The 24,943-nt window shown below is 35.9% G+C and overlaps 1 protein-coding gene across 4 annotated transcripts in view; it reads right to left on the bottom strand.

The window, feature by feature from the left end:
* The window catches only part of LOC148167512 (cytotoxic granule associated RNA binding protein TIA1-like), a 146,076-nt gene that overhangs the window by 41,122 nt on the left and 80,011 nt on the right, over positions 1 to 24,943 (bottom strand). Inside the window, exon 1 of one of the 4 annotated variants that reach the window (XM_088047550.1) lies at positions 10,715 to 10,984. The exons of the other annotated variants lie outside the window; for them this stretch is intronic. Coding sequence (XP_087903676.1) covers positions 10,715 to 10,880 — 166 coding nt within the window. The 5' untranslated portion in view covers positions 10,881 to 10,984. Of the gene's footprint in view, positions 1 to 10,714; positions 10,985 to 24,943 lie in introns of those variants that run through there. 4 annotated transcript variants of the gene reach the window in all.

The following is a 24,943-nucleotide window of genomic DNA, read 5'->3' as shown; positions in this document are numbered from 1 at the left end:
TTTCTCCCGTTTCCTTTATTCAGGACCAGTGGATTCGTATTAATTCGTTCTTTAACAAAAAAATGAAAAACGATTTCCTGCTAATTCTCGTAATTATCTGTTGTCTGTACATTAATTTTTGAAAATGTCGTTTTTATACGTAAGAAAGGAAATTTTATTAGGTTTTAATGAAAGTTGTGTCCGCACTAGGAACTCGGTTTTTCTTCCTAAATTATGTAATTCACTAAATGAGGTTTAGAATTAAGGCAATTCGCATTAGTTTTTAGACGTCGTATTTTCTTCCTTTCGGCGCTATCTCAGTTCGCAGCACACAAAAAATTTAATTATTTAAATAACTTCAGCCTCCGTTTACTAAAACAAATATCACTCAAACTCACTAATTAAACAATCAAATGTTCAAATAATAATTTATTATGTTCGGCGTTCAATAATTTGAAATTAACACAGTAAAGTGCTAATAGTGCTGTTTACCTAGTTTAAGATATTTAAATATGAATAACTACCAAAAATACATAACAACTGGTATTTTGTTTAACTACATATTTAGGTATACTAAATTTTGAGCTTCCTGCCCGTACTTTCTGTCGTAATTTGTTAATAAGTATTTATTTAGAACATGTTAATTTTTCTACCTAATTTTTATAATGGATTAAATGAGGTTTAGAATTGAGATAATTCGCATTAGTTTCTTCGTTTCGGCTGCTATCTGACTCTCAATACAAATGTAATTATTTAAATAAATTGAAACCACATTTACAACAAAAAATATCGCTTACACTTACATTAATCAAACAACTAAATGTATGAATAAAAATTTATTATAAGTCGCGTTAAATAATTTAAAATTAAAAAAATATTGTAATGCAACATATTTCAAAACACGCCCTAGTTTTATAGACTTTTTGTATGTATTTTATGTGTCACAGAAAAGTGCTAATAAAGCTGTCTAACATGTTTAAGGTATTTAAAAATGAGTAATAAACAATAAATAAATGATAACCGGCATTTTGTTTAAAAATTTACAGTAAATTTGAGTAAATAATTAACTAGATTAATAAAAGTTAAATTACCTTACGCTATCGCCCGTGTCGTAAAAATTTTAGATTGCTCTGAATCCATAAAAGATATAGACTGGCAACATATCTCAGCCCCAGAAAGTTACAATGTCTGATACTAATCAGCATATGACATACAAACTATAAACCAGTGCGCCAAAAATCCTTCCCAATAAATCACGACAACTTTATAGAACAGTTTAGATTGACTTTAACAATATTTGGTAGATAAATCAGGATAATTTAGTTAATGTAACTATTTAGTTTCGTTCTTTTGTCAGTTGATTTAATTTTTATGCAGGAGCACGAAGCGACTACAAAAATTGGTGTTAATTGTGGAGTTGTCAACGATGGATTTTTATTGGAACATTTCTTTGGCTATGTTAAGCGGCAATTAAATTTCTGTCGAGTTTGCGTTAGCCAGCGCTGGAATAGTCGTGCATGCTGTGTATTAGGTTTATTTGTTCTGACTTGGTCTCGTAGACGACGACCGCGTTGGCGACGGCAGCCTAAAATGGGCAGAAAGCCAGACTACCGGACCAATGGCATACATTAGAGATGTACTATCTTGAAAAAGGAACAAGAAGGTTCATAGATGCACTTAATTTATTTTTAGTTATGATCTAGCTGATTAGACTAGCCGCATTTTGGTCGATTTTTTCAAATAACAGGTGCGTCTGAAATCTGAGTGTCCGGTGGAAGCATTCAGAACTGAAATTTCAGCATTATTAAAATTTTTGGAATGAAAGCAGATGTAATGAGATTTTTTGTTCAGAGAGCTAAAGTGTAAGTATTTTACAGTTGGCTTTGTTATCGACGTAAGTGATTTCCATTGCCTTCTGTAGAAGCTGGATTGCCAACCCCGCATACATAAACTGTGCGGTTTCCTCAATAAACTCAGCCCTTACTGTAAATCACCAATTATGAGTAAAACTCTTCCTGACGTTGGATTTCTCCAATCGATGACGTTAGCGTTGCTTATCTGTAACTCGCACTCTCCTGTATTTTACATCAGACCCACAGGTAAACACGGAAAAATCAACATGAATTAAGTTTCCGGATTCCATTTCACCGCAGATTGACTCAAAAATAAATAAATAATTCTCTTTCTTTTTGTAATGATAGGGTAAATCGAGAAACATCAACCCTTGGAAAAAGCTGACCTTTTTCATAAATAATCTAATAACTGCCTTCTTAAATCGGAAATCGACAAGTGCTTCGACATGCAAAATTCGCACAGATGCACGCATCAGGCTCTATATCAAAATTTTTCCGACCCAACAACCCAATATCAACCCCTCTCCACAGACCTATCATATTTAATAACCGAAAGTCGACCAGTATCCACGCGAAAGCGAAAGTTCTCTAAAACACAAACATTACGTGCCCAAATTTACATTATTCTCAATAAAAAACTTCCAAGGTAACTCAACTGTTACATATTTATAATTCTGTAGAAAAGTGTTGACAAAAGAGTAATACATCGTATGTATCTTTTTATTTTTATTTTAAATTTCTGTTAGTTCAGTAGCGATAAATGTTAAATATTTGAATGAGAACGTTCGTGGCCGGCATGGCAATTGTTTGCGTTGAGTTATTGCTAAGTTGTATAAAAAAGTATCGTTCGTGGAATAATTCCACAGTTTTGACTTACACAAATGTTGCTACTATTAGGTTAATTAAAAACGTAGCGATTTAGATATTCAGATTTTGCAGGTTTCGCTCGCTTGGATCATAAACATAAAAAAGTGCAGGTAGGGAAAAATTATTAGTTACTCATGTCTAGCGGCTATTACAAAACAATAATATCAGAAATTTGCTTGTTCACGTTAAATAACAAGCGAGAAAAATTGATACTACTCTGGAGTTTATAAAGGTTTAAAAGTTTTTGGCGTATAAACAGCGCGCTGTTTAGTTTTAGTTTATAGATGTCGAAACTTGTCAAAGAACAAAGCAAACAATGGGAAATTTTAAAGTTACTACCAAGGGGTCATTTTGTCCCAAACAAATCTAAATGTACAGAGGAAATTTAAATGAAAGTTACACATTTTTAATTATCTTCGAATTCTAATTAGTAGATTAGCAGTGTATATTTTACCTTGATACCTTTGATTTGATTTGACTCCAATTAAGATCGTATTCAAACTTTAATTCCTGAAACAATTTTTGTAATTACACACAATCGTCTTTGTTGTGTGTAATTACTTGTTGCAATTGGCGGCTATCTTTTGATAAGTTTCTCACAATAGAAGTCGTTACTTGGTGAGTAAAAAACGTGGAGGTTTGTAAGCTGCATGTATGTTTGGTTTTGATCTTTTATAAAAGCTTACTGTGCTTAAAGAAATAAAAAGCTTTTCACTTACATTGCGGAACGGTTTTGTTCTTTGCTATTTAGGTAAGTATATGAACAGGTGTTGCAATGGCAGTACTTGCCCAATTGATTTTAATATTTACATTGGCCTGTAAACACTTCTTATCGACTTTTTGGATTTTACTAGTGATCTTCGTTGCGTGCTTGTGTCGAGTTTCTGTTTGAGTAAAACCTATTCGACGCAGTTTTGTTGATCTTACGGATCATTTTCCTTTAATAATTGAAACGTTAAACAATGTGTGAGGGACGTATTCGGATTTCTTGACGGAAATTGTAATCATCGGAAGCGTGGGGGTTGGAGAATAACGATACTGTAATAATATTTTCAGTTTCCGGTGAATATTCTTAAAACATTTTGTCGTGAATTTATTTTTGCCTCAAAGAGATAACATTGTCCTTTGTGGTCGCGACGCTTCTTTTAAAATGTTAACGTCAGGCACAGGGCAAACGCGCTTATGCTTGAATTTACCTAACATTAAGGCAGTCGACTTTAGCATCATATGCGGTCATAAATTTCACTTTGGTTTCTCTAGTCGATGCTATATTGTTCCAGCGGTATTCAACGGTTTCACCCATATGGATTATCTAAGCAATAAGAAACCCTGTCCCAACCTGTTTATTCTAAATGTGAAGTAAAAGCCCTAAGCTACACCACGGAATAAATTTATCAAACTTAAAGAAACTCCTTCTGTCAAGTCAAATCTAACACAAACTCAAGTCTAATTTTAGAGCAAAACGTGCTGTCAAAATTGCAAAAGGCTACTCTTGTTAATTAACGAGTTATTATTTATGAAACGTTTTAGCCAATCTGAGTAAATTATTAAAGCTTTTAGTGAACAAAAAACTTTACACAAGGCGTTGAAGATCGCTCGAATGGTGCAAGAACTTGAGCTCTGTGTTAAGAACATGTTAAAGCTGTGTTATGAGGAATGCGATCGAACCAACGCTTGTGTAGCTGTTCTCTAATAATTAATTAGCGTGCTAGTTGCCAACTTATAAGCGCCTTCAAAGGGGATAATGAATCCTGTTTTGGGACACTATGCTTGTCTGTCACTAAGACAATTTGCCATCGTTTGCCACATTTCGCTAATGATTTTTTATACCTTTCAAATAATAAGAAACTACCAAGTCGCATGCTTAAAACTTTTCATCGATTATACTCCAATTTCCTCATTTCATAAAAATATAACTCGCTCAAACTAGAATTATCCAGAAATTAATGTTCACTAAATGAAATTAAATCTCTCCAAATTTCATACCAAAACTAACGCAAATAATAGCATTTGTTGGATTATTGATTATTAATTCGCTGGGCACTTTTTTTATTAACAAAACAAATATTCAAAATGCAGATAATTTCAATAAACCACTCCATAACTGATATGAATTTAAGTTATGTGTGCTGAAATTATTTGACACATTTTAGAACATATTGTATAAATTGTTTTAGAAGTGTAAAATATATTCGGAGGGTTAAAATATTCAATTCTTGAGTTAGTCCCGACCGCTATAAATTGTTTTCACAGATCAGTCAATCGTAATGCATCAAAAGAGAACCTGCAGCACTATCACACTGTAATTTACAGCCGTCCGTGGCGATAAATTTTGCATTTGATGTCGCATATATAATTAAAGATAAGAAAAACTGTAATATTCATAAGGCAATTAAACAGACCCGTTAAATATGCATGGAGTTGTATTGTATTTTGGTTTAAGAAGTATGCTAGCGACAATACATACATTCTATATTCCTCAGACTTGGAGACTCCGGCGAATACAAAACACTTCATATTTAATAAAACCAGACACGATATAGCCACTTTAACTAATGTGAACTAAAAATTTCATCTCCTCTGACCCAATTTGCAATTAATTTTCATTCCAATTCATTTTTCGAGTTAATGTTCTATAAAATGCGAGTCTACTAAATTGAGGTCAAATAAGGACCTTTGTTTACATATTTTTAACCCGTGACAGGACGTTGCGGTCATGCTTGTCACTATCTATTGTTGCCTATAATCCCAATAAAGCTCGTTGGAGACATAATGTACGTATACGATAACGACAGCCAAGTCCATTGGAACGATTGATATATTGTTAAATATTCCTAAACGTCACTTACTTGAATTATTACTGCCGAACCTAATTTACTTGCAACAAAGAACTTTACGCAAACGTGCCGCCGACCCTAACGTCGCATGTGAAGGGTGGTAATATCAATAAAAATATGCAGAACAATACCGTGAAAAAACAGAAAGCAGAATTCATTTATAAATCAACGCAATCAACGCCACCATCTAAGCAGTTTTCTCTCAATACTTAGCAACACTTGCAAGTAATGGCAAAACAGAGCTTCTGATTTAATCAATTGACTTTATAGACATTTTAGTAATATCCGCCATTATGCGATTAATATTTACTATTCAATAAACCCACAGTACAATAATTGCATCGCAATCATTTATTTAACGGATCTCAAATTAAAAAATCGGTTGCCACTGACGCTATGCGCTAGACGAACGATTCGATGAAACTACGCAGCTTTTTGATGCATGAATCCCACAAAATTAAACCCTCAAAATTGTTCCACTTCTTTGTTTGTGTTATTTTCCCCGAACTAAATCAAAGACTAGTTTTAATAATTTCGCTGATTTCATTTATTACAAGTGGGTGTTTATAAATCAATACGTTCACTCACAAAAACTTGTGCTAAATATGAACATACGTGAGGAATCAAAATTATCAATCTGAATGGATTAACTAAATAAATATCGCGACTCGAATTGATATGAGGGTCATAATGCCGTGATGGCCTTTCATTAGGTGACCAGTACAATCAATTAAGTGCTTCAACTTTTCGTATCTACACCATTAATTTGATTTTCATATTTCAATTTATGTTAGATTATAATAATGTATTTTTACGTTATCCTGTTTGATCTTATTTTGTTATCTGATAATAGATATAATGATTAATGTTGATCTAATTTGACCATAAATGTCTTCGGAAATAAAAATAAAACGATCTTTTAAGCTCTCAAAGTTTGATTTCTCCAATTATTCTAATTACATTATACTTTTAAAAGGTACTTACAAAGAAAGCCAAACTTTGTTTCTTTTTCTTACTTCATTTACAAATCTTAACTTTTCGGACTCAATTTTATTGCAGCAATATTAATAATTATTAATTTTTAAGAAAAAAAAGTGCATTTACTATTCTATCCTGACTTTAATAAGACGTACATTAAATGTGAGTTACTTGTTCTTAAGACGTGCAGAAAGGTTTAAATTTATTCATGTTTCAAACATCAGATATTGTCATTAATAAATCGCATTTTATTAAAATTCCTTGACTTCTGAGTTTGATAATGTCAACTCGACGTATTAATAATGGCAGATACTCCTTTTCTTACTTTTCATTTTGTTCATATCGTTTCGGATATAATTTTTCCTTTGACGTTTTTAAACTCCTTTAATACTAGAAATAATTCCTATTTTCTCTTGCAAATAATGAAAACTAGGAACCAAAAATTTACATTATTCGTGTCACGTCATGCTTTCATTAAAACTTGTTTAGTTTCTCTACTTGTTAAAAGAATCGCTATTCATAGCTCGCATCAGCCGCCTTGTTGATCACACAGAGATAGTTTGAAACTTTGTCATTAATTATAAAGAGGCAAAATAACATAAATAATCGATGACATGCAACAAAGTCTGAATATATTCATTGTAGTCCGAGATTTAATACTCCATTTGTGTGCATCTATAATTACGGATTTTTTTTCAGGTAATAAATTCTATCTCTAACAATGTAGTACACATTTTAAGCTTCGTAAGATCAGCGCAACTTCCTCTAAGGAATTATGGTCATAAAATAAGAAACAAGATTGATGGTACTATGTTAAAACCCCACTGCAAAATTTAAAGTTTTATTGCTATTTATTGAACCATACTAGAAAAGTGAGGTTTGTATTGAAATAAGAGAACTAAAATAGATTCGAGTCAAAAGCAGACTTCGTGCTATATTTAGACTCCGGAAATAAATTCCGATGTGTAATTAGAGCCAAATAGCAATCGGATGTTTGGTATCAAAGTATAATTGATCATTGAATTATAGAAGGTATGCATCGCTTTGGAGCTTGTCTAGCGAACTGAAACTTTCTAATTTTTTTTTGTGGTCAAAAATGTAACTGATGAGAGCAAGGTTGCGTACGCGGCAACCGTTAAAGGTCTTTGATACAACTGCAGATCTGGTGACCTTTGTTTCTCGCTATTAACCTTTATATTCTTAATTGTAATTAATTAGGCGTTGAGTTTAATTTTTGTTTAATTACCCTGTTAGGAATCGATAGAATAAACGGATTGTGAATTATGGTGGAGGCGCCGGGTCAGAGTAAAGCGTTTTTTCTGATTGAAAGTCAGAGAGGCTGAATTAGTGAATAAAAAGTCTATTGGGTGGACTCAGCAAGTAGCTATGTTGATTAGTGGATATTTCGTGTAAATCAATATTTGCTCGGCAAACGATAATTATTATTGCGGGCACAGTGCTGCGTTCACATCAAATATTATATTCCGGTGAGCAATAAATTCAGCCGTCAGATTTCTCGGTCGCATAAACTTCAGTCGTGCTGAAACGTGTTTGGCACGAACTGTTTTGAGCAGTGGTCTCGGTCTGCAACCGTTCAATCGGTTCTCTTCTCGTCTAGTTAGGAACTCAAACCGGAGAGTGCCAACACCATTCCGAGATTGTTCGTCCTTTTTCCCGACTTTGATGTGCACTGAAATTGATATAACCGGTTAATATAATTGCTGACTCTGTGACATATCCAAAGTTAATAACGCTGTTTGAAGAGCGGACGTCTCTGATGCAGTCGTGATGTATTTACGGTCGTTAAACGTACGATTGTGCATTAATTAGCGGACAGGTCTGAATGCAAATACGTCTTTTTATGAATGTTTACTCAATTTCTCGATGTATCAGAAATCAAAGGCTGATGTGTACACAAATCAGCAGTTTTGGTCTTTTTGTCTTGGTTGGCCCAGCTGAAGTATTCAACAAGACAATCAACAAGCCATTACGACAACTTCAAATATTAATTAACGATCAGTATAAAAGTCGCATGAAAACCGGTACAAATGGTAGTTTAGAAAAGAATCGAATCTATAATGCATGCACCTATCGATTTCTATTGTTGCATTTTCTGTAAAGTTACCATAGTGAAATTGACTGCCAAATAGTGCAAATATAAAATAAACAAATAAAACAGAGCACACATTTAGGGGCGTACTCAACTAATTAAAAGAACGTGGCCGTGTGTCTGAAAAAAAGAGCAAAGTAACATTGCCAAATGGGTTTACAAGTCCCAAACGATCGCCTGCATTAATATTCATGTCCCGCTGCACTTGGACAGATACCGGCTTGTATCACACCTATCTAATTGTCTAATGGTTCCCACTCTGCAATGCACGCACATAACGGGGTTTCCCGGATGCCACCCCACCTTCATGACAGAGATCAATTCTAGCAAGTCAGGCCTGCACATGTCAATTTTAATAAAATTAGGAGGGCGATCTGTTCTAATTACTATTAATGATGTAAGTTAGAGTGTGAACTTTTGAACGTGTGCTTGCGATCGGAAGGTCTAATATTGAATTCGTATTAATCATTTAAAAACGTTCGTAAACTGCAAATTCTGCAAGTTAGTCGGGTCGAGGTTCCTAAATGCAAATTTCGATCACAAAAAGCTACCGCAGTCGGGCGACGTTATGTAGAAACGTTTTCTTAAGGAAATAATTGCGTGAAAAATGATATCCGGTTCAAGTATCTGGCATAAAAAGTGATTTTTCAAGTTTTGGATTGGGTGCGATTTGGAAAACTGTTGGTTTTTGTGTGTAATGAATGAAGCTCGGCAGCAGTTTGGTAGAGTTTTGAAGTAGGAAAAGCATATTGGGCAATGTGGTGAATGCAAGTTGCATTAGAAAATAGCTCCCCAGTTTACACGAATGCCAGAAGCAACAGAGATATCTATTTACTTTTACCTCGAACAAGGTTTCTAGCACAAAGAAAATTTAATGTTACACGTAATGTAAAATAGAATTGTGTTGGCACGAATTGATTAAATTTTTTCCTTGTAAAGAAAAAGAAATTATAATTTGGCTGTTAACGCCTCGAGCAAGTTTATATAACTGCACGTCTGACCCCTTTGAAATATTGTCTTGGGATTGCGACAACGACGAGTAACCCTCAAGTCCGCAACATGCTATATGTTCATCAGTTGACAGTTTCCGCCTTTATCCGGTTTCATAATGGATTTTTCGTCGATTCCATTTTCAGCAATTATAACTGTGGCGGTATGAAGCGGTACGAGGAGAAGAGAAAATGTGCAAGTTGGAGGATCCGGCGTATAATGAAACGAAGATCAAGGGAGGTAACGTCATGCACGGTACCAGGCAATGGGCTAATGATGGCCCTGAGCCGGGCCTCTATTACTGAGTGCCTCAATTTCGCCCCGGGTTCTCGGGTTCTTCGAGTCCGTTTTCGTCTCCAGATCTCAGTTCGGCTTATCTAGCAGTATCAAATGCGCGTCTCGTCCCACCCTGTCGCTGTTTGTCGTAATTCGGTAAGTTGCAGCTCAGTGCACGTACGTTATGGGTTTGAAGGAAGAAAATACCGACCGAACGTAATAGAATGTCGTTTATCACGGAATTAGAAATTTGCTAATACGGCTTTATGAAATATTCTCTGCTTTGTTTTCGTCGTAAGAACGAAAGAACTAGTTCGGAAAGATAAGAGATTGTAAAATCTGCTCGGAATCTAAAAGAAAAGAAAACGAAAAGAAGACATGAAATTGTGGAAGTGCATTTTGTTGGAAACTTGTGGTTGTAATCTAATGAATAAATCACATCCAGTGAAAACAAGTCGTAAACATTTTACGCTTTTGACCCTAGTACGTCGACAGCTACATTTAACATTGATGAATTGCGGAAGAGCGCGTGAGATCAGCAGAGTTAATACATCGATAGGTCAGGGATCGACGAGTCGACTGGCAATTGTTCGATCGTTTCCGATGAACAGAAATGAACAGAACAGAACAGAAGAAAACAGAGCGTGCTGCAGGTGTCTAGACGGAGCACAGACGTAATCTGCGGCGTGTCTCAAGGAACCTGTCGCGCCGCGGACACGTCGTGCGCGCGATATGTTGTGTAGCGTCATATTAAGTGGCGCGACAATTCGTTGGTTGGACTTTTGAAGAAGCGTGGTGCGTCCGAGTTGTCCATTCAAACTCACCTTGTTTGTTGTTAGAGGAAGGAGTGCTGTTCGAATTGTTTTGATTATTGATGGTTGTTATCTTGTTGTTGGTTGCCTCCAACTTGGCAGGAACCGGCAAAGGTGCTGGTGTGGACATCGTGGTCATAGCCGGAGCCGGCATCATGAGCGTCGACATAGTCAGCATCTTCTTGGAGCCCAAGGCTCTCGACCGATCGTCTACTTTTACTAAAGTAAGATAGGTGTATACGTTATAATAACTCTATGTGATCTGCAGGTACGAAATCTCACTGAAGTGTTGCACTATCTGATCTAGATCGACATGTTGTGTCCACTAAGTGTCCGCTGCCGGACGCGCTCAGCCGCGTGGCCCGCAACTCGAAGACTGGAGGCCGCGCGCTCGTCTCATGCCGTCGTCGGGGGTGGTAGGGCGAGGGCGCGGAGTAGACGCTACACTGGCGGTGTGATCGCGAGCGGCGAGCGACTCCAACTGCCAACTGCGGCCCGGCGGCGGCGCTTTCCTGCGCGCCACTTGCCTGCCTCCGGATGGCGCGCGCGCTTCCCCGACCCCGTCCGAAGTCGCTGGGGCCTTCATCCGGCACACCACGGGGACGACGTCTCTGCTGGACCTTCCAGAACCTGCACCTTTGCCCCCCACACTGTATTCGCGACGTATTGTGCCGCAGCGGCTGATCCACCGCATTGTCACATTCAAGGCATTACATGCTCTCGATCCGCTACAGAACGGAATCCTCTTACTGTCACACGTCACGCTTCTATCCACGTAAAACTGACGAGAGAACAGATGTCGTTTCGCCGTTTCATCGCCGTTTCGTCCCTTTTTTCTTCTACTCGACTTTAAAGGCGACTATTGATCAAATTTTGACACGACACGATCACCTATCTACTTGTTTTTGCTTTGGCTTGCCCATCTTAGCCGTTAACCGAGCGCATACGTGTAGGTGGCCACGTAACAGGTGGCCGACACACGACTAGGCATATCTCCATTCCGCATAATTATACACGCTCACCTTATAAACTCTCCCAACGCATCTCGAAAAACTTTTCTTAACAAAAAGCAAACACCGACCAACTAACTTTACTTCACTGAAAGAAGGCTACATCCATTATCCGAATCATCAAAGGATAAACGATGCGATCTTTCATATTTACAGATATGAAGATAACTTGACTTGTTTCAAACTTTCTCCGTTCAACCTTCCAAATTTATATTGTAACTCTTCGAATCTACATACGAATACACTCTTTTTCCATGCTACGTCGTTTTTTTATTTATCCACAGTCCACGGAACCTCCCACCAAATTCCAATTACCGATGTTTATATTTTCTCTGGACTAAGGGGAAGAAAATACAATTCGAAAATAAACGTTAGGAGGTGAATCATCGAATCATCAATTCTGGACCCTTCAGAAGAACCTCTTATGGTTCGCCTTTGAAGCATATTACAATTTGTAGATATATCATGTTCCATATTTAGTTTCGAGTACGTACCTCATTTTATTGCTAAAGTTTCCAATTTCATAGAACAGAACGTTTTTGATCTTGCACGCAACACATCAAGATTCATCTCTAAATTTGAATATCGTGTAATATAAATCACCATTATTGTTGTGAGTCTATCTGTAACGTTGATACCGCTAAGAAAATTGGTACACGTATTTAATCCACTTAAGAAATTTCGGTAATTAGAAGATATTGCCTTGAAAAGCTCACATTCGCCATCACAGCGAAAACGTTCTTGTTTCCGTGCTTAAAACACTTGGAATTCTTCACGTTTGTGAAGGTCTATGACATTTCAATGAAAGCTCTACACAAGATATTTATGAACCTACTGAGAGCTGCCACCTCCAATTACATTCCGTGCACATTCAGAAATAGTTTAGCACAAAATCAATTTCTGAACTGTGTTTGTAACATCAGTCAATGAAATGTCTTGGTTGTAGTAGTAATAGTAATACAAATTTCTGATAAAACTCTAATCGCTACTTAAACGAATTAACGAAAAATATCACGTTATGTTATAACTGGTAGGAGCTGCAACAAAGGGATTTATTTGAACCTAAATATGTAATGATTTACAATTTCATAGCAGCTCGAGCGTACATCCACAATAACTGGGTGTAATTATCGTGCGCTTTTGTAGGCGCGTCGGTTTGGGATCGACTCTGCAAGAGCTGAAAGCCAGGGGTGCACTACCACTACGTTCAAACAGAATACAGAATCAGGTCTTCTGCCCACTGCTAGCGTAGCAATGTCAATTTCAAATGTCTATACTTCGGCAGGTATTGGAACCTTGTGTGCATGATAAGTGCTCAGGGATAAACTATATCGGAATTCTATTCAAATTTAGGAATTTTTTATATACTACATTCGTACTCTTCGTGGAAATTCTCTAATTTGGTATGACGGTTCAGCTGGAAGATTCGCTTCTAAGAGGATTCACTTGAGATATTCATTAAGGATATTAGTAATTACTTTCATCGTTTTCAATATATCTGCTAAAAGTTGCTCGTATGCATGACAACTTGTTAAAGACAAATTTAATTATTTGCATAACTTTGCTTTAACGTGATTATGGGTCTACGGCCTCCCAAGGAAACTCGTATTTATGTCGACAAGAAAAATCTTTACACTGCCGGTCAACAAATTACTTTCGCTTTACTTTTTAAGTTTGCTTGCTTTCAGGGTCGGTCAATAGCTAACAACTTAAGGAAAGAAAAACATCTGAACTTTGACTTGCGGTGATTAAAACGAACGCCTACAAAAGTGTTTTAAAAGGCAACCGAGATTTTAAATAAAATTTGCGTCGTCTTGAATTGTGAAACGAAATAATAGATTACATTGCATTATTGAATCCGGATCTGAGGGGTAGGTATGCAGAAAACGAAATGTGGCAGTTTTGCATAACATAACATTAGTTAACAATTTTTGAATACAAATTTGTACTGGAGAGGTGAAAAATCATTTCTATAGTAGATCCGGATTCAAAGATATTCCTATTTTTTTTTGTTTTACTGTACAAAAATTTTTTTTCTTAACTTTTTCTTGAAAACTTGCAAAGCTGTGGAATTGCTTGACAGTGTTTTGAAAAACCAATTTAATAAGCTTTCCAACAACTTATAAAACTCATCGCTAGAGTCAGTACATAATTCTCATGATAATTTTAAAAAACCGTTTTCATGTTCCAAGAAAATCAGATTTTAGTGATTTTTATATATAGGGTGTAACAGAAATTAATTATATAGGGAGTACATTAAATTAAACTGGTGGTAGATCTTTCCTTTGCGGTTTTCCAAAATTCGAGGTCAGTTTCGAGAAATGTATTAATAATTTAGGTAACTGATCAGTTTTTATGACTATCTTTCGTAAGATGCACAAAAAATGTAAACCTTGCCAACCAGTGGGCAAGTCGCAGTCATGTAAAAAAGATAACGTTTATTGTCGATTAATCCTTTGATTTCCTAAATTATTTTAGTCGTAATTTTGCCGGTTTTGAAAGCAGATCATTGTTTTACGGAGCGCGAAAGTGTTTAAATCTCCAAAAAATGGTAAATTTTTCAAACGTCGTGTGGTGTTGATTTACGAAATGCTGCTCGGGCTCAAAGGCTTTATATGGAAAAAATTTTGAGACGTGCACAGTGTTGTTAAATTGTTAAATTTTATCCATGGACTGGAGAAGTTTTATCAACACAAAAAAGGTAGGAATTCTTGTTTTTCTTAGACATATTTGATATTTTTTACTTATTTCCTGTTTAAAATTAGTACATAAATTTTTCATAAAAACGACACATGTTTAAAAATCGCGTTGACAAAATTTGTTGTTGTCCATAATTTAGGAAATAATAATAAATTAATTAATTTAAATGCGCAAAGGAAAGTGAATTCAACAGATAAGTTATTGCGTTCGAAATTGTGCAAATTTTTTGGAAAATAGTTGGGAGTATTGGAAAATCGAAGAAAAAAAAGTTGTTTGATTTATCGAGATCTACCACCTTAATTTAATGTACTAATTTTTGTTACACCCAGTATTTCGATTATTTATTTAGATTTGTTGATAAAATCAACGTAACTTTTCATGTTTGGCTAAATTGTACCAATGCGAGAAGTTCTAATAAATGATAAATAAAGATTTAAAAGAAAAAAGTTTCCGAAATTTCGTTGAGCAAAAATGAGACGCGAGTTAAGTAAATTTGGGTGATTTAATGCCTCCTTATTGTGAACATAAACCGATGGGTCTGATGTTATGAAGAAAAGAATGACGACAAGCTAATTAATTTTTCATTTCGCAAATACGGGAAAACGCTCGAGTGTAAAATGACGGAAAAGCGACTAATGTAATCGGATAAACTCGTACTCGTGTCCTTCCCACTTGGCAATTTAAGGCTTCTTATCGAGGATAAGGTATATGGTAAACAAGGGTCGTTAATAGGTCTTTGCCAATCAGTGGCCAAGCCAAACATTAGTTTCAGCTTACTAGACGAGAATATGCGAGCTTTCGCCCCAGCTATGCGGCACACACCTTATTGCTTGGTAAACCACATCTAATCTGCTTCGTCCAGTGTCAGTAAATTATGCAAAGAGCGCTGGCGCACCTGCATTCGCTCGATTTGTTTGCCATCACCTCTCCACCTTCTATTTAAATATAGATAAAACAAGCAACTATAAAATTATTGCTTTTTTACGCCTCTTTTTTCATTTCTTGCGGAGGTACGACCACTTGAGAGAAGCAAATGCAAAATACGCTATGTTTTATTTAAGGAGCGCTGCGATTGCTCGTTTTCAAACTTAATGCTGTGTAGGAGCAGTTTCAGCAAAGTATCTGTACTGTATGACGCTCACTGTTATGGTAATTTCCTCCTTTGATCTGTATTTTTGCTATACACTATGTTTAAAAAATGTCAAAAAGAGCGGCTAGGGTCATTTCACAATATGCTCTGTACGATTGGAATTTATTGCAGCGGTATTTCTGTATTGTCCTTTTTGTACAATACGTACAAAGAAGAGATGAAAAAGCTAATCACAGTTGTTTTTAAGACTGTGTAATTCAGTTTTGAAAGCGTACAGCTAGTATCCATTACTTTTGATAAGTTCGAATGTAACGTATTGTACCATGGTCATTTCACATTAGTTATTGTTGTAGCGGTATTTTGCGCAGTGCAGGTGGAGCACAGAGCCGTGACACGTGGTTATGTTTTCATTTAATGACATAGTTATATCATGTTGTGATTATGTTGTGTCAAAATGACGCATATATTGTTTTATAGGACACTACACAAACATAGAACGATGACGGTTATAACCCAAACTCACTATAACCATCTACAATAATTATGTCATGATGTTCTCCTTTTTTCCGCTTTAAATAATTCCTAGCGTAAATGCAAGCAGGCAGTATCTGTAAATGATAGAAAGACGTATCCCTTTGATATTTAAACGAACTGACAGCGTTATACTGACGTCTGATGCCTTTAAGTCAACTCATGTCTAAAAGACGGGTTCGCATTTTGCACATGTTGAATGTATTCCTCAGGTGGAACACACATTGACCGCGAACTGTCTGAAATGTTTCTTAAAAAAGTTTCCTTTGTGCACGCCACCGTTCATATCAAAAATGTCAGCGAATAAATTCATATTACCTTAAGATATTGCAGTATTAAAGAAGCTACTCTTTATTTTGGTTAATTTTCTTTGGAGCTTAGTGCTCTTCAACGTCAGTTGCTGTGCTTTGTTTCTGGCTTTATTTCTGACATACATGTTTTAATTCTCTTGTTGGATATTAGATCACAAGGTTAACTTTATTTACTAGAAATTGTAGCAGTTTAGTAGGCGTCTTAGCGCTATCAAGAGACGATATTAATTAAACTCGCCCACTTTCAAGTTGTAATTATTGTCATCGTTACAAAATAATTCATGGATACAGATTGGTCTCTCAATGTCAGAACAAAGCGAATTGAAATATTGTCTTTTCGTATGATCTGTGTATTTTAGTAATTTGACCAGAAATGTATCAATCTGCGCTCACGGAGTGGCGGTTTTCATCGGGGCTGAAAATGAAGTTAGAGTTTGCAGTAATCCTAAAAATTCAGTGAACCTTGTTATAGAGTTGGGAGTCGAAAGCTGGGGATGTAAGATATGCCGTCTAAAAACGAAGTTGTACGTAAAATCCCTGTACATAAAATGTTTAATGGCTGTTTGTTTATTGGACTAAATAAGTGAAATGGAGTAGGATCTGGAACGGAGTGTAAATATTATGTAAGCGAAATGATAAACCAGCAAAAGAAAATGAAAAGTTTCTACGAGGAGAAGCTGATGTTATTTGATCGCAATTCGTGTAAAAAGTCCGTGTCAATTTCTCCTCGGTACAAGGGATCAAACTCTTTCAATGTGCCATTCCAAGTAAACAGTGCAAGTTGAGTGCAATTGGTAAATGTTTGCAGTCATTCTGTTTCTGCGTATTCACAATTCTGAGGTGTCTCTGGCAAAATTTGTCGCTGGGTTACAGCAAGACGCTCGTTCAACATCTGCGCCCTCAATCTACCTATATACTTCTTTATTTGATATTTATAGATGTATCTTCAGGAGGCGCTCAGGATTCATCCAGTTTTAAGGCCGAATTTTATGCGCTTTTTACTCACCTCGCTCTCCATAAATATTCGTTGAGGTAATTCTTAAAAAACGAGGCTAATTTGGCATATTCCATTAGGCCGAGCAAGAACATCGATGATCCAATGTATCATAACAGAGCACACCGTATGAGCTTTAATGCGTGTTAATAAAAACCTGCATGAGCCCAGGCTGTTGTTGCTTTCGCTCGTATGTCCTCATTGTCGTGACTTTACGTGCTCATTTATCCTCATTCCCAGCTCTCATGAAAAAATACTAATTGCATTTATCCATTTGAGTTTGTTAGTTTAAACAGAGAACCGCCCGCCGATACTCCCTTCAAATAGTGTACCAACGGATTTTAGCAAAATTTAACTCATTCGTCCTTTTAGGACGAGAACTAATCACATGCAAAATTTGACTGTATACAAGTAATTCAAAACAATTCGAATCGGGTGAAGCTGAAAATTACATTCTTTTTTACCCAGCTTTGCCTCATCCCATGCATACAACCATGTAAATACACTCCATTGCATTCATGCAGGAATTAGAGCGTGCGTAAAGCTATTACACCTCGCAAATATTTTTGCCGCAAATTTTTAATTAATATTGTAAACAGGTAAACAATTTCTTGTGTTTTTTTTTTATACCAACGCTTCTCCAGCTAGTTTGTTTTTTTATATTAATTTAATTTCCAGTATTGTTAAACTAATTTATTACCGAAAGTTGTGGACACAAATAACATTCAATCCAACTATTAATTGCGTTAAAAATTTGCGGTGGTGGAAACACCAATTTGGATTAAAACGTAAACTTTGACCTTCAACATAAAGATAGAAATTTTCACTATGTTAACAAACTAGTGAAATAATTGTGTATATAATTGACAATTACTGTCTTGACAGGCAACCGGCTGAATAACGTGCGCATCAACTTGTTCGTGTTTGCGTGTTTAACGTGGGGCGGCAACGAGATAATTTCGATAGAGAGTTGGGTTTTAATCGGAGAGATCCAAAAAAGTTGTCTCTGATATTTAAAAATGTTTGCTGTAATATTTGAAGCGATTTGATGGATAACTGTGGGGAGCGATCTAAGTTTAACCGAATCTCTTCGATAATTTGTTTGATGTCGAAGGAGCACAGGGTTTAAGGTTAAAGAAACTAGGACCTGTTACAGATCAAAGGATGCTCCGTTAGCAACGTTAGAGTGGGAAAGGATGAAGCTAAACTGCTGAGAGGTAACTAGGACATGAGTGTTATCAGATTCTCGACGAGATGTGCTTCTCTGTTGCTTCACCATCAAGTGGAAACTGTAGATACAGTAATACCACCGTCCAAAAATGCGCATTCATTCATTACTATTTCTCAGAGTTTCGAAAATGATGACTATTAATGCCGTGATAGTGTAATGTACAATGTTTGTTGATTCTATTTGTTGCATTATTAGTTGCTTTATGACGAAATATGTATTAGCTTTGGGTTGTCATTCAGGATTTTCTGGTTGGATCGATGTTGCATGCCAGACTGAATATGCGTTCAAAGGGCAAATCTATAAACAACGCATCGCAGCGGAGCCAGGACAGTTGGAGCGACTGCACAATTATAAACAATACTTCCTGAGCACGCTATCGTCATCGTATATCGATACTCTATTGAAATTAACTGTCATCATTTTTTGCAAAAACTCCACAATAAAATATTTACACGCTGTTTACGTTTGCCTGCGTTCCATTACAGTAAATAAACATTTTTTAATGAAACAATAACGCACAAAGGGCGAATAGGTGAGCTAAACTGAAAGCAGTTGGGTAAATACAATGGAAAGAGAACGTTTCGAAGCTCTATTTTCCAAATATACTGAAAGGTAGCTTGCTTCTACACACCATATGTATATATATAAATATATATGATCCATGAACGAAACCATGCATTGTTCTCTTTATTCAAAAATAGTTATTACATATTTACAAAGAGCAGATCAGAATAATGAAAAAACTATAGTTTATGCACGATCGCAACATTTGACTTCAAACAAAAATAAGTGGAAGTAGTTGGAATATTCTATGAGAACTGTTTACAATAATAATAAAAGTTCGTCAATTGTAAAACTCTCAATAATTTTTCATATCTCGGAAAGCATGATCACTAATTTTAGATCAGCATAAAGAGCAAGGAAACCGATAGAGTAAGGATGAGTCGTGGGAGATTTACTCGTAAGAAAATTATTGTATGTGGGAGGTGTTTTCGCTTAGGAAGTAATATTCAAGGTAGATATATGGTATGAAGTTGTTTCTTTGTTGTAAGTTCACAGCTGTGTGCATGTTAGAACGTCTAAAAGTAATAACATTGTTATATACTTCATATTTTAAAATGGCAGATTGTGTTTTACTTTTTCGGGGCCGGATTTTACAATCAGTTATTTAGTATTATTTATTATCTTGCACAACAATGCTTTAAAGTTTGTTGTTTTGAAACACCTTGAAGAGACAACAAACAGGCGATGAAGCTTTTTATAATTGAGTACGGTCGTGAATTGATTGCTTCTTCGATCACTTTCATTTAATTCGGTAGTTTAGAATTTTGAAAGAACGAGGTATAAATAGAATTTGTGTCAACATAGTCATATTAGAAGTAACTTGTTTTACATTTATTTACATTTACGGAGAAAACCACTTCTTAGATGTATGTAAATTCTATGAGTGGAGTTAGTATGAGCGCTTAAAATCCACTATAAGATAATTTGGAAGCTAATTGGCTTAAAAACTTTAATCAGTTTGCCTTTTTTTTTCAGTCGCAAGCAATTTTGTTGTAAATGTAAACGACAGTGCACTACTACTCGTAATTTCAGAAATGTGAAGTGTATCCTTTAAGGAAAAATTATATGACTTGGAACTTCTGATAATATCAGCTCGAGCAATATCCCTAATTAATTTTTTGAGACAGCAAACAGACGGCTATCATCGCAAATTAAAAATTGCCCGGTTGAGTGTTGTTAAACTACCGAAAGAACTGTCCAGACATCATTGGACCGTGGCAAAAGTTGTTTTTCTCTGAAAAACAACGATGGCATTATGGCGTGTGAGGGAGGATTTCTGGATAATAACCGAGTCTTCCTTTGAGGGTCAATTATGGTTAGGGGAGGCATCGTTTTAAACGACATTGGCCATTAATATAAGGTTCTTAACGGCCCATATGTACGATGCGGGAATTTGAGCCTAAAAAATTTTCGATCATTTTGTCAGGATGTATGCTTGGAGTGAATTGTGCGGAAGAAAAAGGCGTGTGGAGTGTACTTTAGGGTTGCGGGAAGTCGTATTCGGCATTTCATTGCGACGCCGACAAAGATCACCTTACAAAAAGTTTCTAACTTTGTAACCTATCGACACTGTTTGTTTACAAATCGGAGCTGTTTTTATTAAATTTATTGCGTTTTTCATTGAGGCAAAAAATTAACGAGAATTATTGTTATTTCTGTTGGGGGGGTGCTTCAGATGTCGCAAGTTGGAGGGTCTGGTAAGAAATGCGTGTGAAAGGGTTGGTGGAATCGATAATAATAATTAAAATGTAAAAGCGATAATTTCTTTAGCGCAGAGAAATCAAGATTTAAAATTAAGTAATAAATAATAAGCGAGATAAACGGTTTAACATAGCAAGTGTCGGTTATTTCGTGACCGGAGTTGTGTTAATGTATTCGCATAATCTGTTGTACGTTGAAGAAAATTCATGCACATACAAATACTTGGAATAATTACTTATTTTATGTACAGAGTAGGACAAAAGTGAAGAAACTGGAGCAGCAAATTCGGGTCCTGTTTAATTACATTAGAGAGGGAGGGCCAAATTTATTAACTAAAAATGGTGGTAATTAGAGAAACATGTACGCACTTGGTTTGCAGAAAAATTTTAAAAATATGATCACGTTACTAGCGGGGGACTCTTAATTATTTAAAGGGTAATGAATTAGTTTAAATATTTACGGGAGGATTATGAAATGCTGGTGATAAAAATATGGAACCAAGGCGAGGCAAGGTCGGGATGTCGACGGGTGGAGCTCCCAGGGGGTTGGTAGAGACACGCACCACCAAATAACATTGCAGATGTAGCACGCATAGTTTTACACTTAATGGGATAGTATGTTGCGGTACGCGTCACTCCACCGCAATGTTTCACTTCCGGTCGTTGCACTGGATAGCGGAAGTGGATATGTCACGTTGCAGCAGGATCCGACGCATTCCTTTCTCCTGTTGACCCTTCTTCCATAATTCATACACAAACTCAATAAACAATATTTTACCCTTACATCAAAGGACATTGATAATTTACGCCCTGGAGGTCACATTTTCAAACTACTTTTTTTTAACTGTGTACTTTCTCAACCTATTCAACCACCAAAACACAAAATCTCGTCCTGCAAACTTTACCCCACTTTTCCAAAATTTTCTACAACTTTTGGCAATTACAGTTTTACCAAAGATTTACTAGAAAATACTCTGGAGAGAGAGGAATAATGTTTTCGCAAGTTGGTGCTGTGCGTTATTAAATGCCGGCGTTTTTTCGACATCAGCGGTGATAGACCTCTGTTCCGGGCGAATTCTCAGGAATCCCGGACGTGATTACCCCTCGATTTGCGTAATTAAACGGCATTAGGCTGGGCAGTTATTCTTTTTGTTCTTTCGGTGAACCGCCATCGGGTCTTGCGGTTCTTGCCGGAGCGAGCCGCAAAACACGAGTCCGGGAATCCGGAGTAGTATAGACCTTTCTCAGTAATTAATAATTTGCTCTACCTTTGCGTGTGGTACATATATATTCTGGTAGCCCATTGCAGTGGTATATAGCACATTCTGTTAAAATAGGGTTCTGTTTGCCTGTCCTAGTAATGTGTCAAGCAAGTGTTGATGTTATCGTTATATTAATTACAACTGTATTAATGTCTTGATGTATGAGAATCGCTCTAATCCAAAAGCGAAAAATCCCAACTGAAGTTTATCGCCAACGGGGCTATAAACACTAAATAAAAATTTCATTTACACTGAAATTAATTATTTTTCATTCTGTTATTTATTGGACGTATTCAAATTTTGCTGCAACGAATTTAAATGTTTTACTACAGTTAATCCAAATTACTTCCTGTCCCAAAATTAATTTCATTCGTATTGTTGAAACATTGCTCTCTACGGATATTCTTCATTCTGAATGCTTCCCCTGACTACTCCTACATTTTTGTTGGGAACTGGATTTTAAGCAAAATTGCTTTCACGCTCTGAAAATTTCGGAAATAAACACAAAATCTATTAATGTACGATAAAAGCTGCTGTAATTTGAATTGTTATTTATTCGATGACAATCGTAAAAATTTGGTATTCTCAAAATTTACGCGCAATTTTAGGAGTCATGAAGATAATTCGAAAACTTTTCACTTCATATACACAAAGTCGTTTGATCAAATTTGGTAGTACTAAATTCGAACAATAATTAATTTTTGTTCAGGTTAAATGGTTATTAGAATTTTTAATTAAACTTTTTAAACAATACCTTTGGCAAAATAACTGCGAGCTATTTAAACCCTTTGTAAAACATCTATTGATTTTTAATAACTTACGTGGGTTGTAAATAGGAGAAAAAAATTAAATTACATGATTAGGATTACACTCAAGAATGTTAAAATAAATTTTTATTCTTACATTAGTGTTGTTTATACTAAAATATTGAAATGCTGGTCCCAACTGTGTGTGCATGTGATAATTAGGAAAATAAATGGAATTAAACCGATTAGTCGGCGTGATAAATTTTATTTTGTGTAGCACAAAACTCTGTTTTCTACGTAGATTCATATTTGGTATCATTTATTCATAACAGGTCGAACGAACAGTTTCTGAATATTTATCTATATTAGATTGGTGATATTATATCATAGCTTTTAATAAAACGTTTTGTGTTTCTAGCTTTCTAGAGGCAGATGTATTAAACAAAAGCTTGTTTCAAAATCCTATATGTAAATATTCAACCGTGGTATTGTTAATTAGCCGTGCAGATATTTTGCTTTAGCGTAATGTGAAGTATGGTTCAGTTTTCCATATAAAACACACCTAAGGGTATTTTAAAGTAACAACGCATATTTAAAAGCATGTTTTGCTGCAAAGTTAAATAATTGTGAGAAATATAATACGAGCTTTCAAAAATGTTGTATATTTTTCCGGATGAGTTTACTGGAAACATTTACAATTTGAAGCACATTATTTTTGATGTAGTTTCTGTAGGAAATTTTTTTGATATCGTTGGAGGGATGAGCGATGTAGCAAACAAAAATATCGCCGCAAGTACCTCAACGTGACGTTAGGGGAGTGCTAAACAAAACCAATTTTGCTAACGTGCCGTCTCCGAATTACTTAGTGCAGTATCGCTCTGGTTGATCTCGATGCGCCATGGAAACATGTATTTTATACTCAATGTCACTTCCCTTTAATTTAAGTTTAGATGCTTGCTTTAGCCTATTACCTGAGAGGTGTTAGTAGCGACCGTTGATGCTATTTACTGAATTGCAGTAAAAGTATCAGGTTATAGCGAACATTTTACATATCTTTCCTGCTAAATCGTCTGCATGTTTGTGCACAACTTTACAAGGTGCCTTCGGGGATTATTTCCTGAACAGCGAAAACTCCCTTGTGCCGCACAGCCTCCCTGTGTGGAAGCTAGAAGATACTAATGAATAAATGCACCGTTTGCTGTCTCAGAATATTTTGTCGATGAGAATATTTTAGTGGACATTTTTAATCGTTAAAATAAATATGAGCGATACGTCTGGATGTCTAAGTAAACACGGTAAAACGATACGAATTTTAAATAAGCCGTTTTGCAATTCCGGATGTGCTTTCCGACATGTTTTCAGATTAATTGATTCAATAGGAAAGCTATCAGTTTAGTCTTTTACTTAGAAATCTAGGGGAGCACTCAGCCTTTTAGCAATCTGGATTTAGATTGAAATAAGAGGGAGTGTTTTATGTAAATAATTTTAAAAATATAAAGTGCCCAGGGGCCCGATATTGTCGAGTTCTTTCTTACTTTAAAAGCGAAGGAAAGCAGCAAGAATACATTAGCCTTTATATTAAACAAAATATATGAAAGGTATAATTAAATATTTATAAAGAGCTGCGAGAGTATCTACGAAAGCGGCAAGACAAGCTCGAGCTTTGGTCGCTTCACTACCCAATCGATAATTTAACTGAAAGTAAATGATCGTGGTCGCTACCCGATTGTCCCATATCGCCATATTGGTAAAGCGTCCCCAAATATTCGATAGCTAAATCATCATTTTCTCTGGCCAGATTATCGCCGCTGTGCTGGTGGCCCCGTTCTCTCTTGTTTGCTCGTTCTGATATGAATTTATTATTGTTCAATTTCGGCGTTTATTTGCAGAGCACGTAACTTTAATTATTACTAATTATCCTTAATATGTTCCAGCCTAATAGACGGGCTCATGCTTCTACTATGTTAACCCCTTGGTAATTCCGTAACATGTGATGCCGAATAATTACGTTATATTCCAGCCCTGAATACTGAGTGGAAACAGTTTTATTAAGCGTTCTTAGACCTCAGCGAAGATTAGCCTGCGCACGATCTCTTTACTCT

The sequence above is a fragment of the Gnatocerus cornutus genome, chromosome 10 (genome assembly GCF_029298725.1).
Source record: "Gnatocerus cornutus isolate USDA-ARS CGAHR chromosome 10, icGnaCorn1.1, whole genome shotgun sequence".
NCBI lineage: Eukaryota > Metazoa > Arthropoda > Insecta > Coleoptera > Tenebrionidae > Gnatocerus > Gnatocerus cornutus.
Note: the sequence above shows the minus strand (reverse complement) of the source record. Positions and strands in the feature narration are given on the sequence as shown.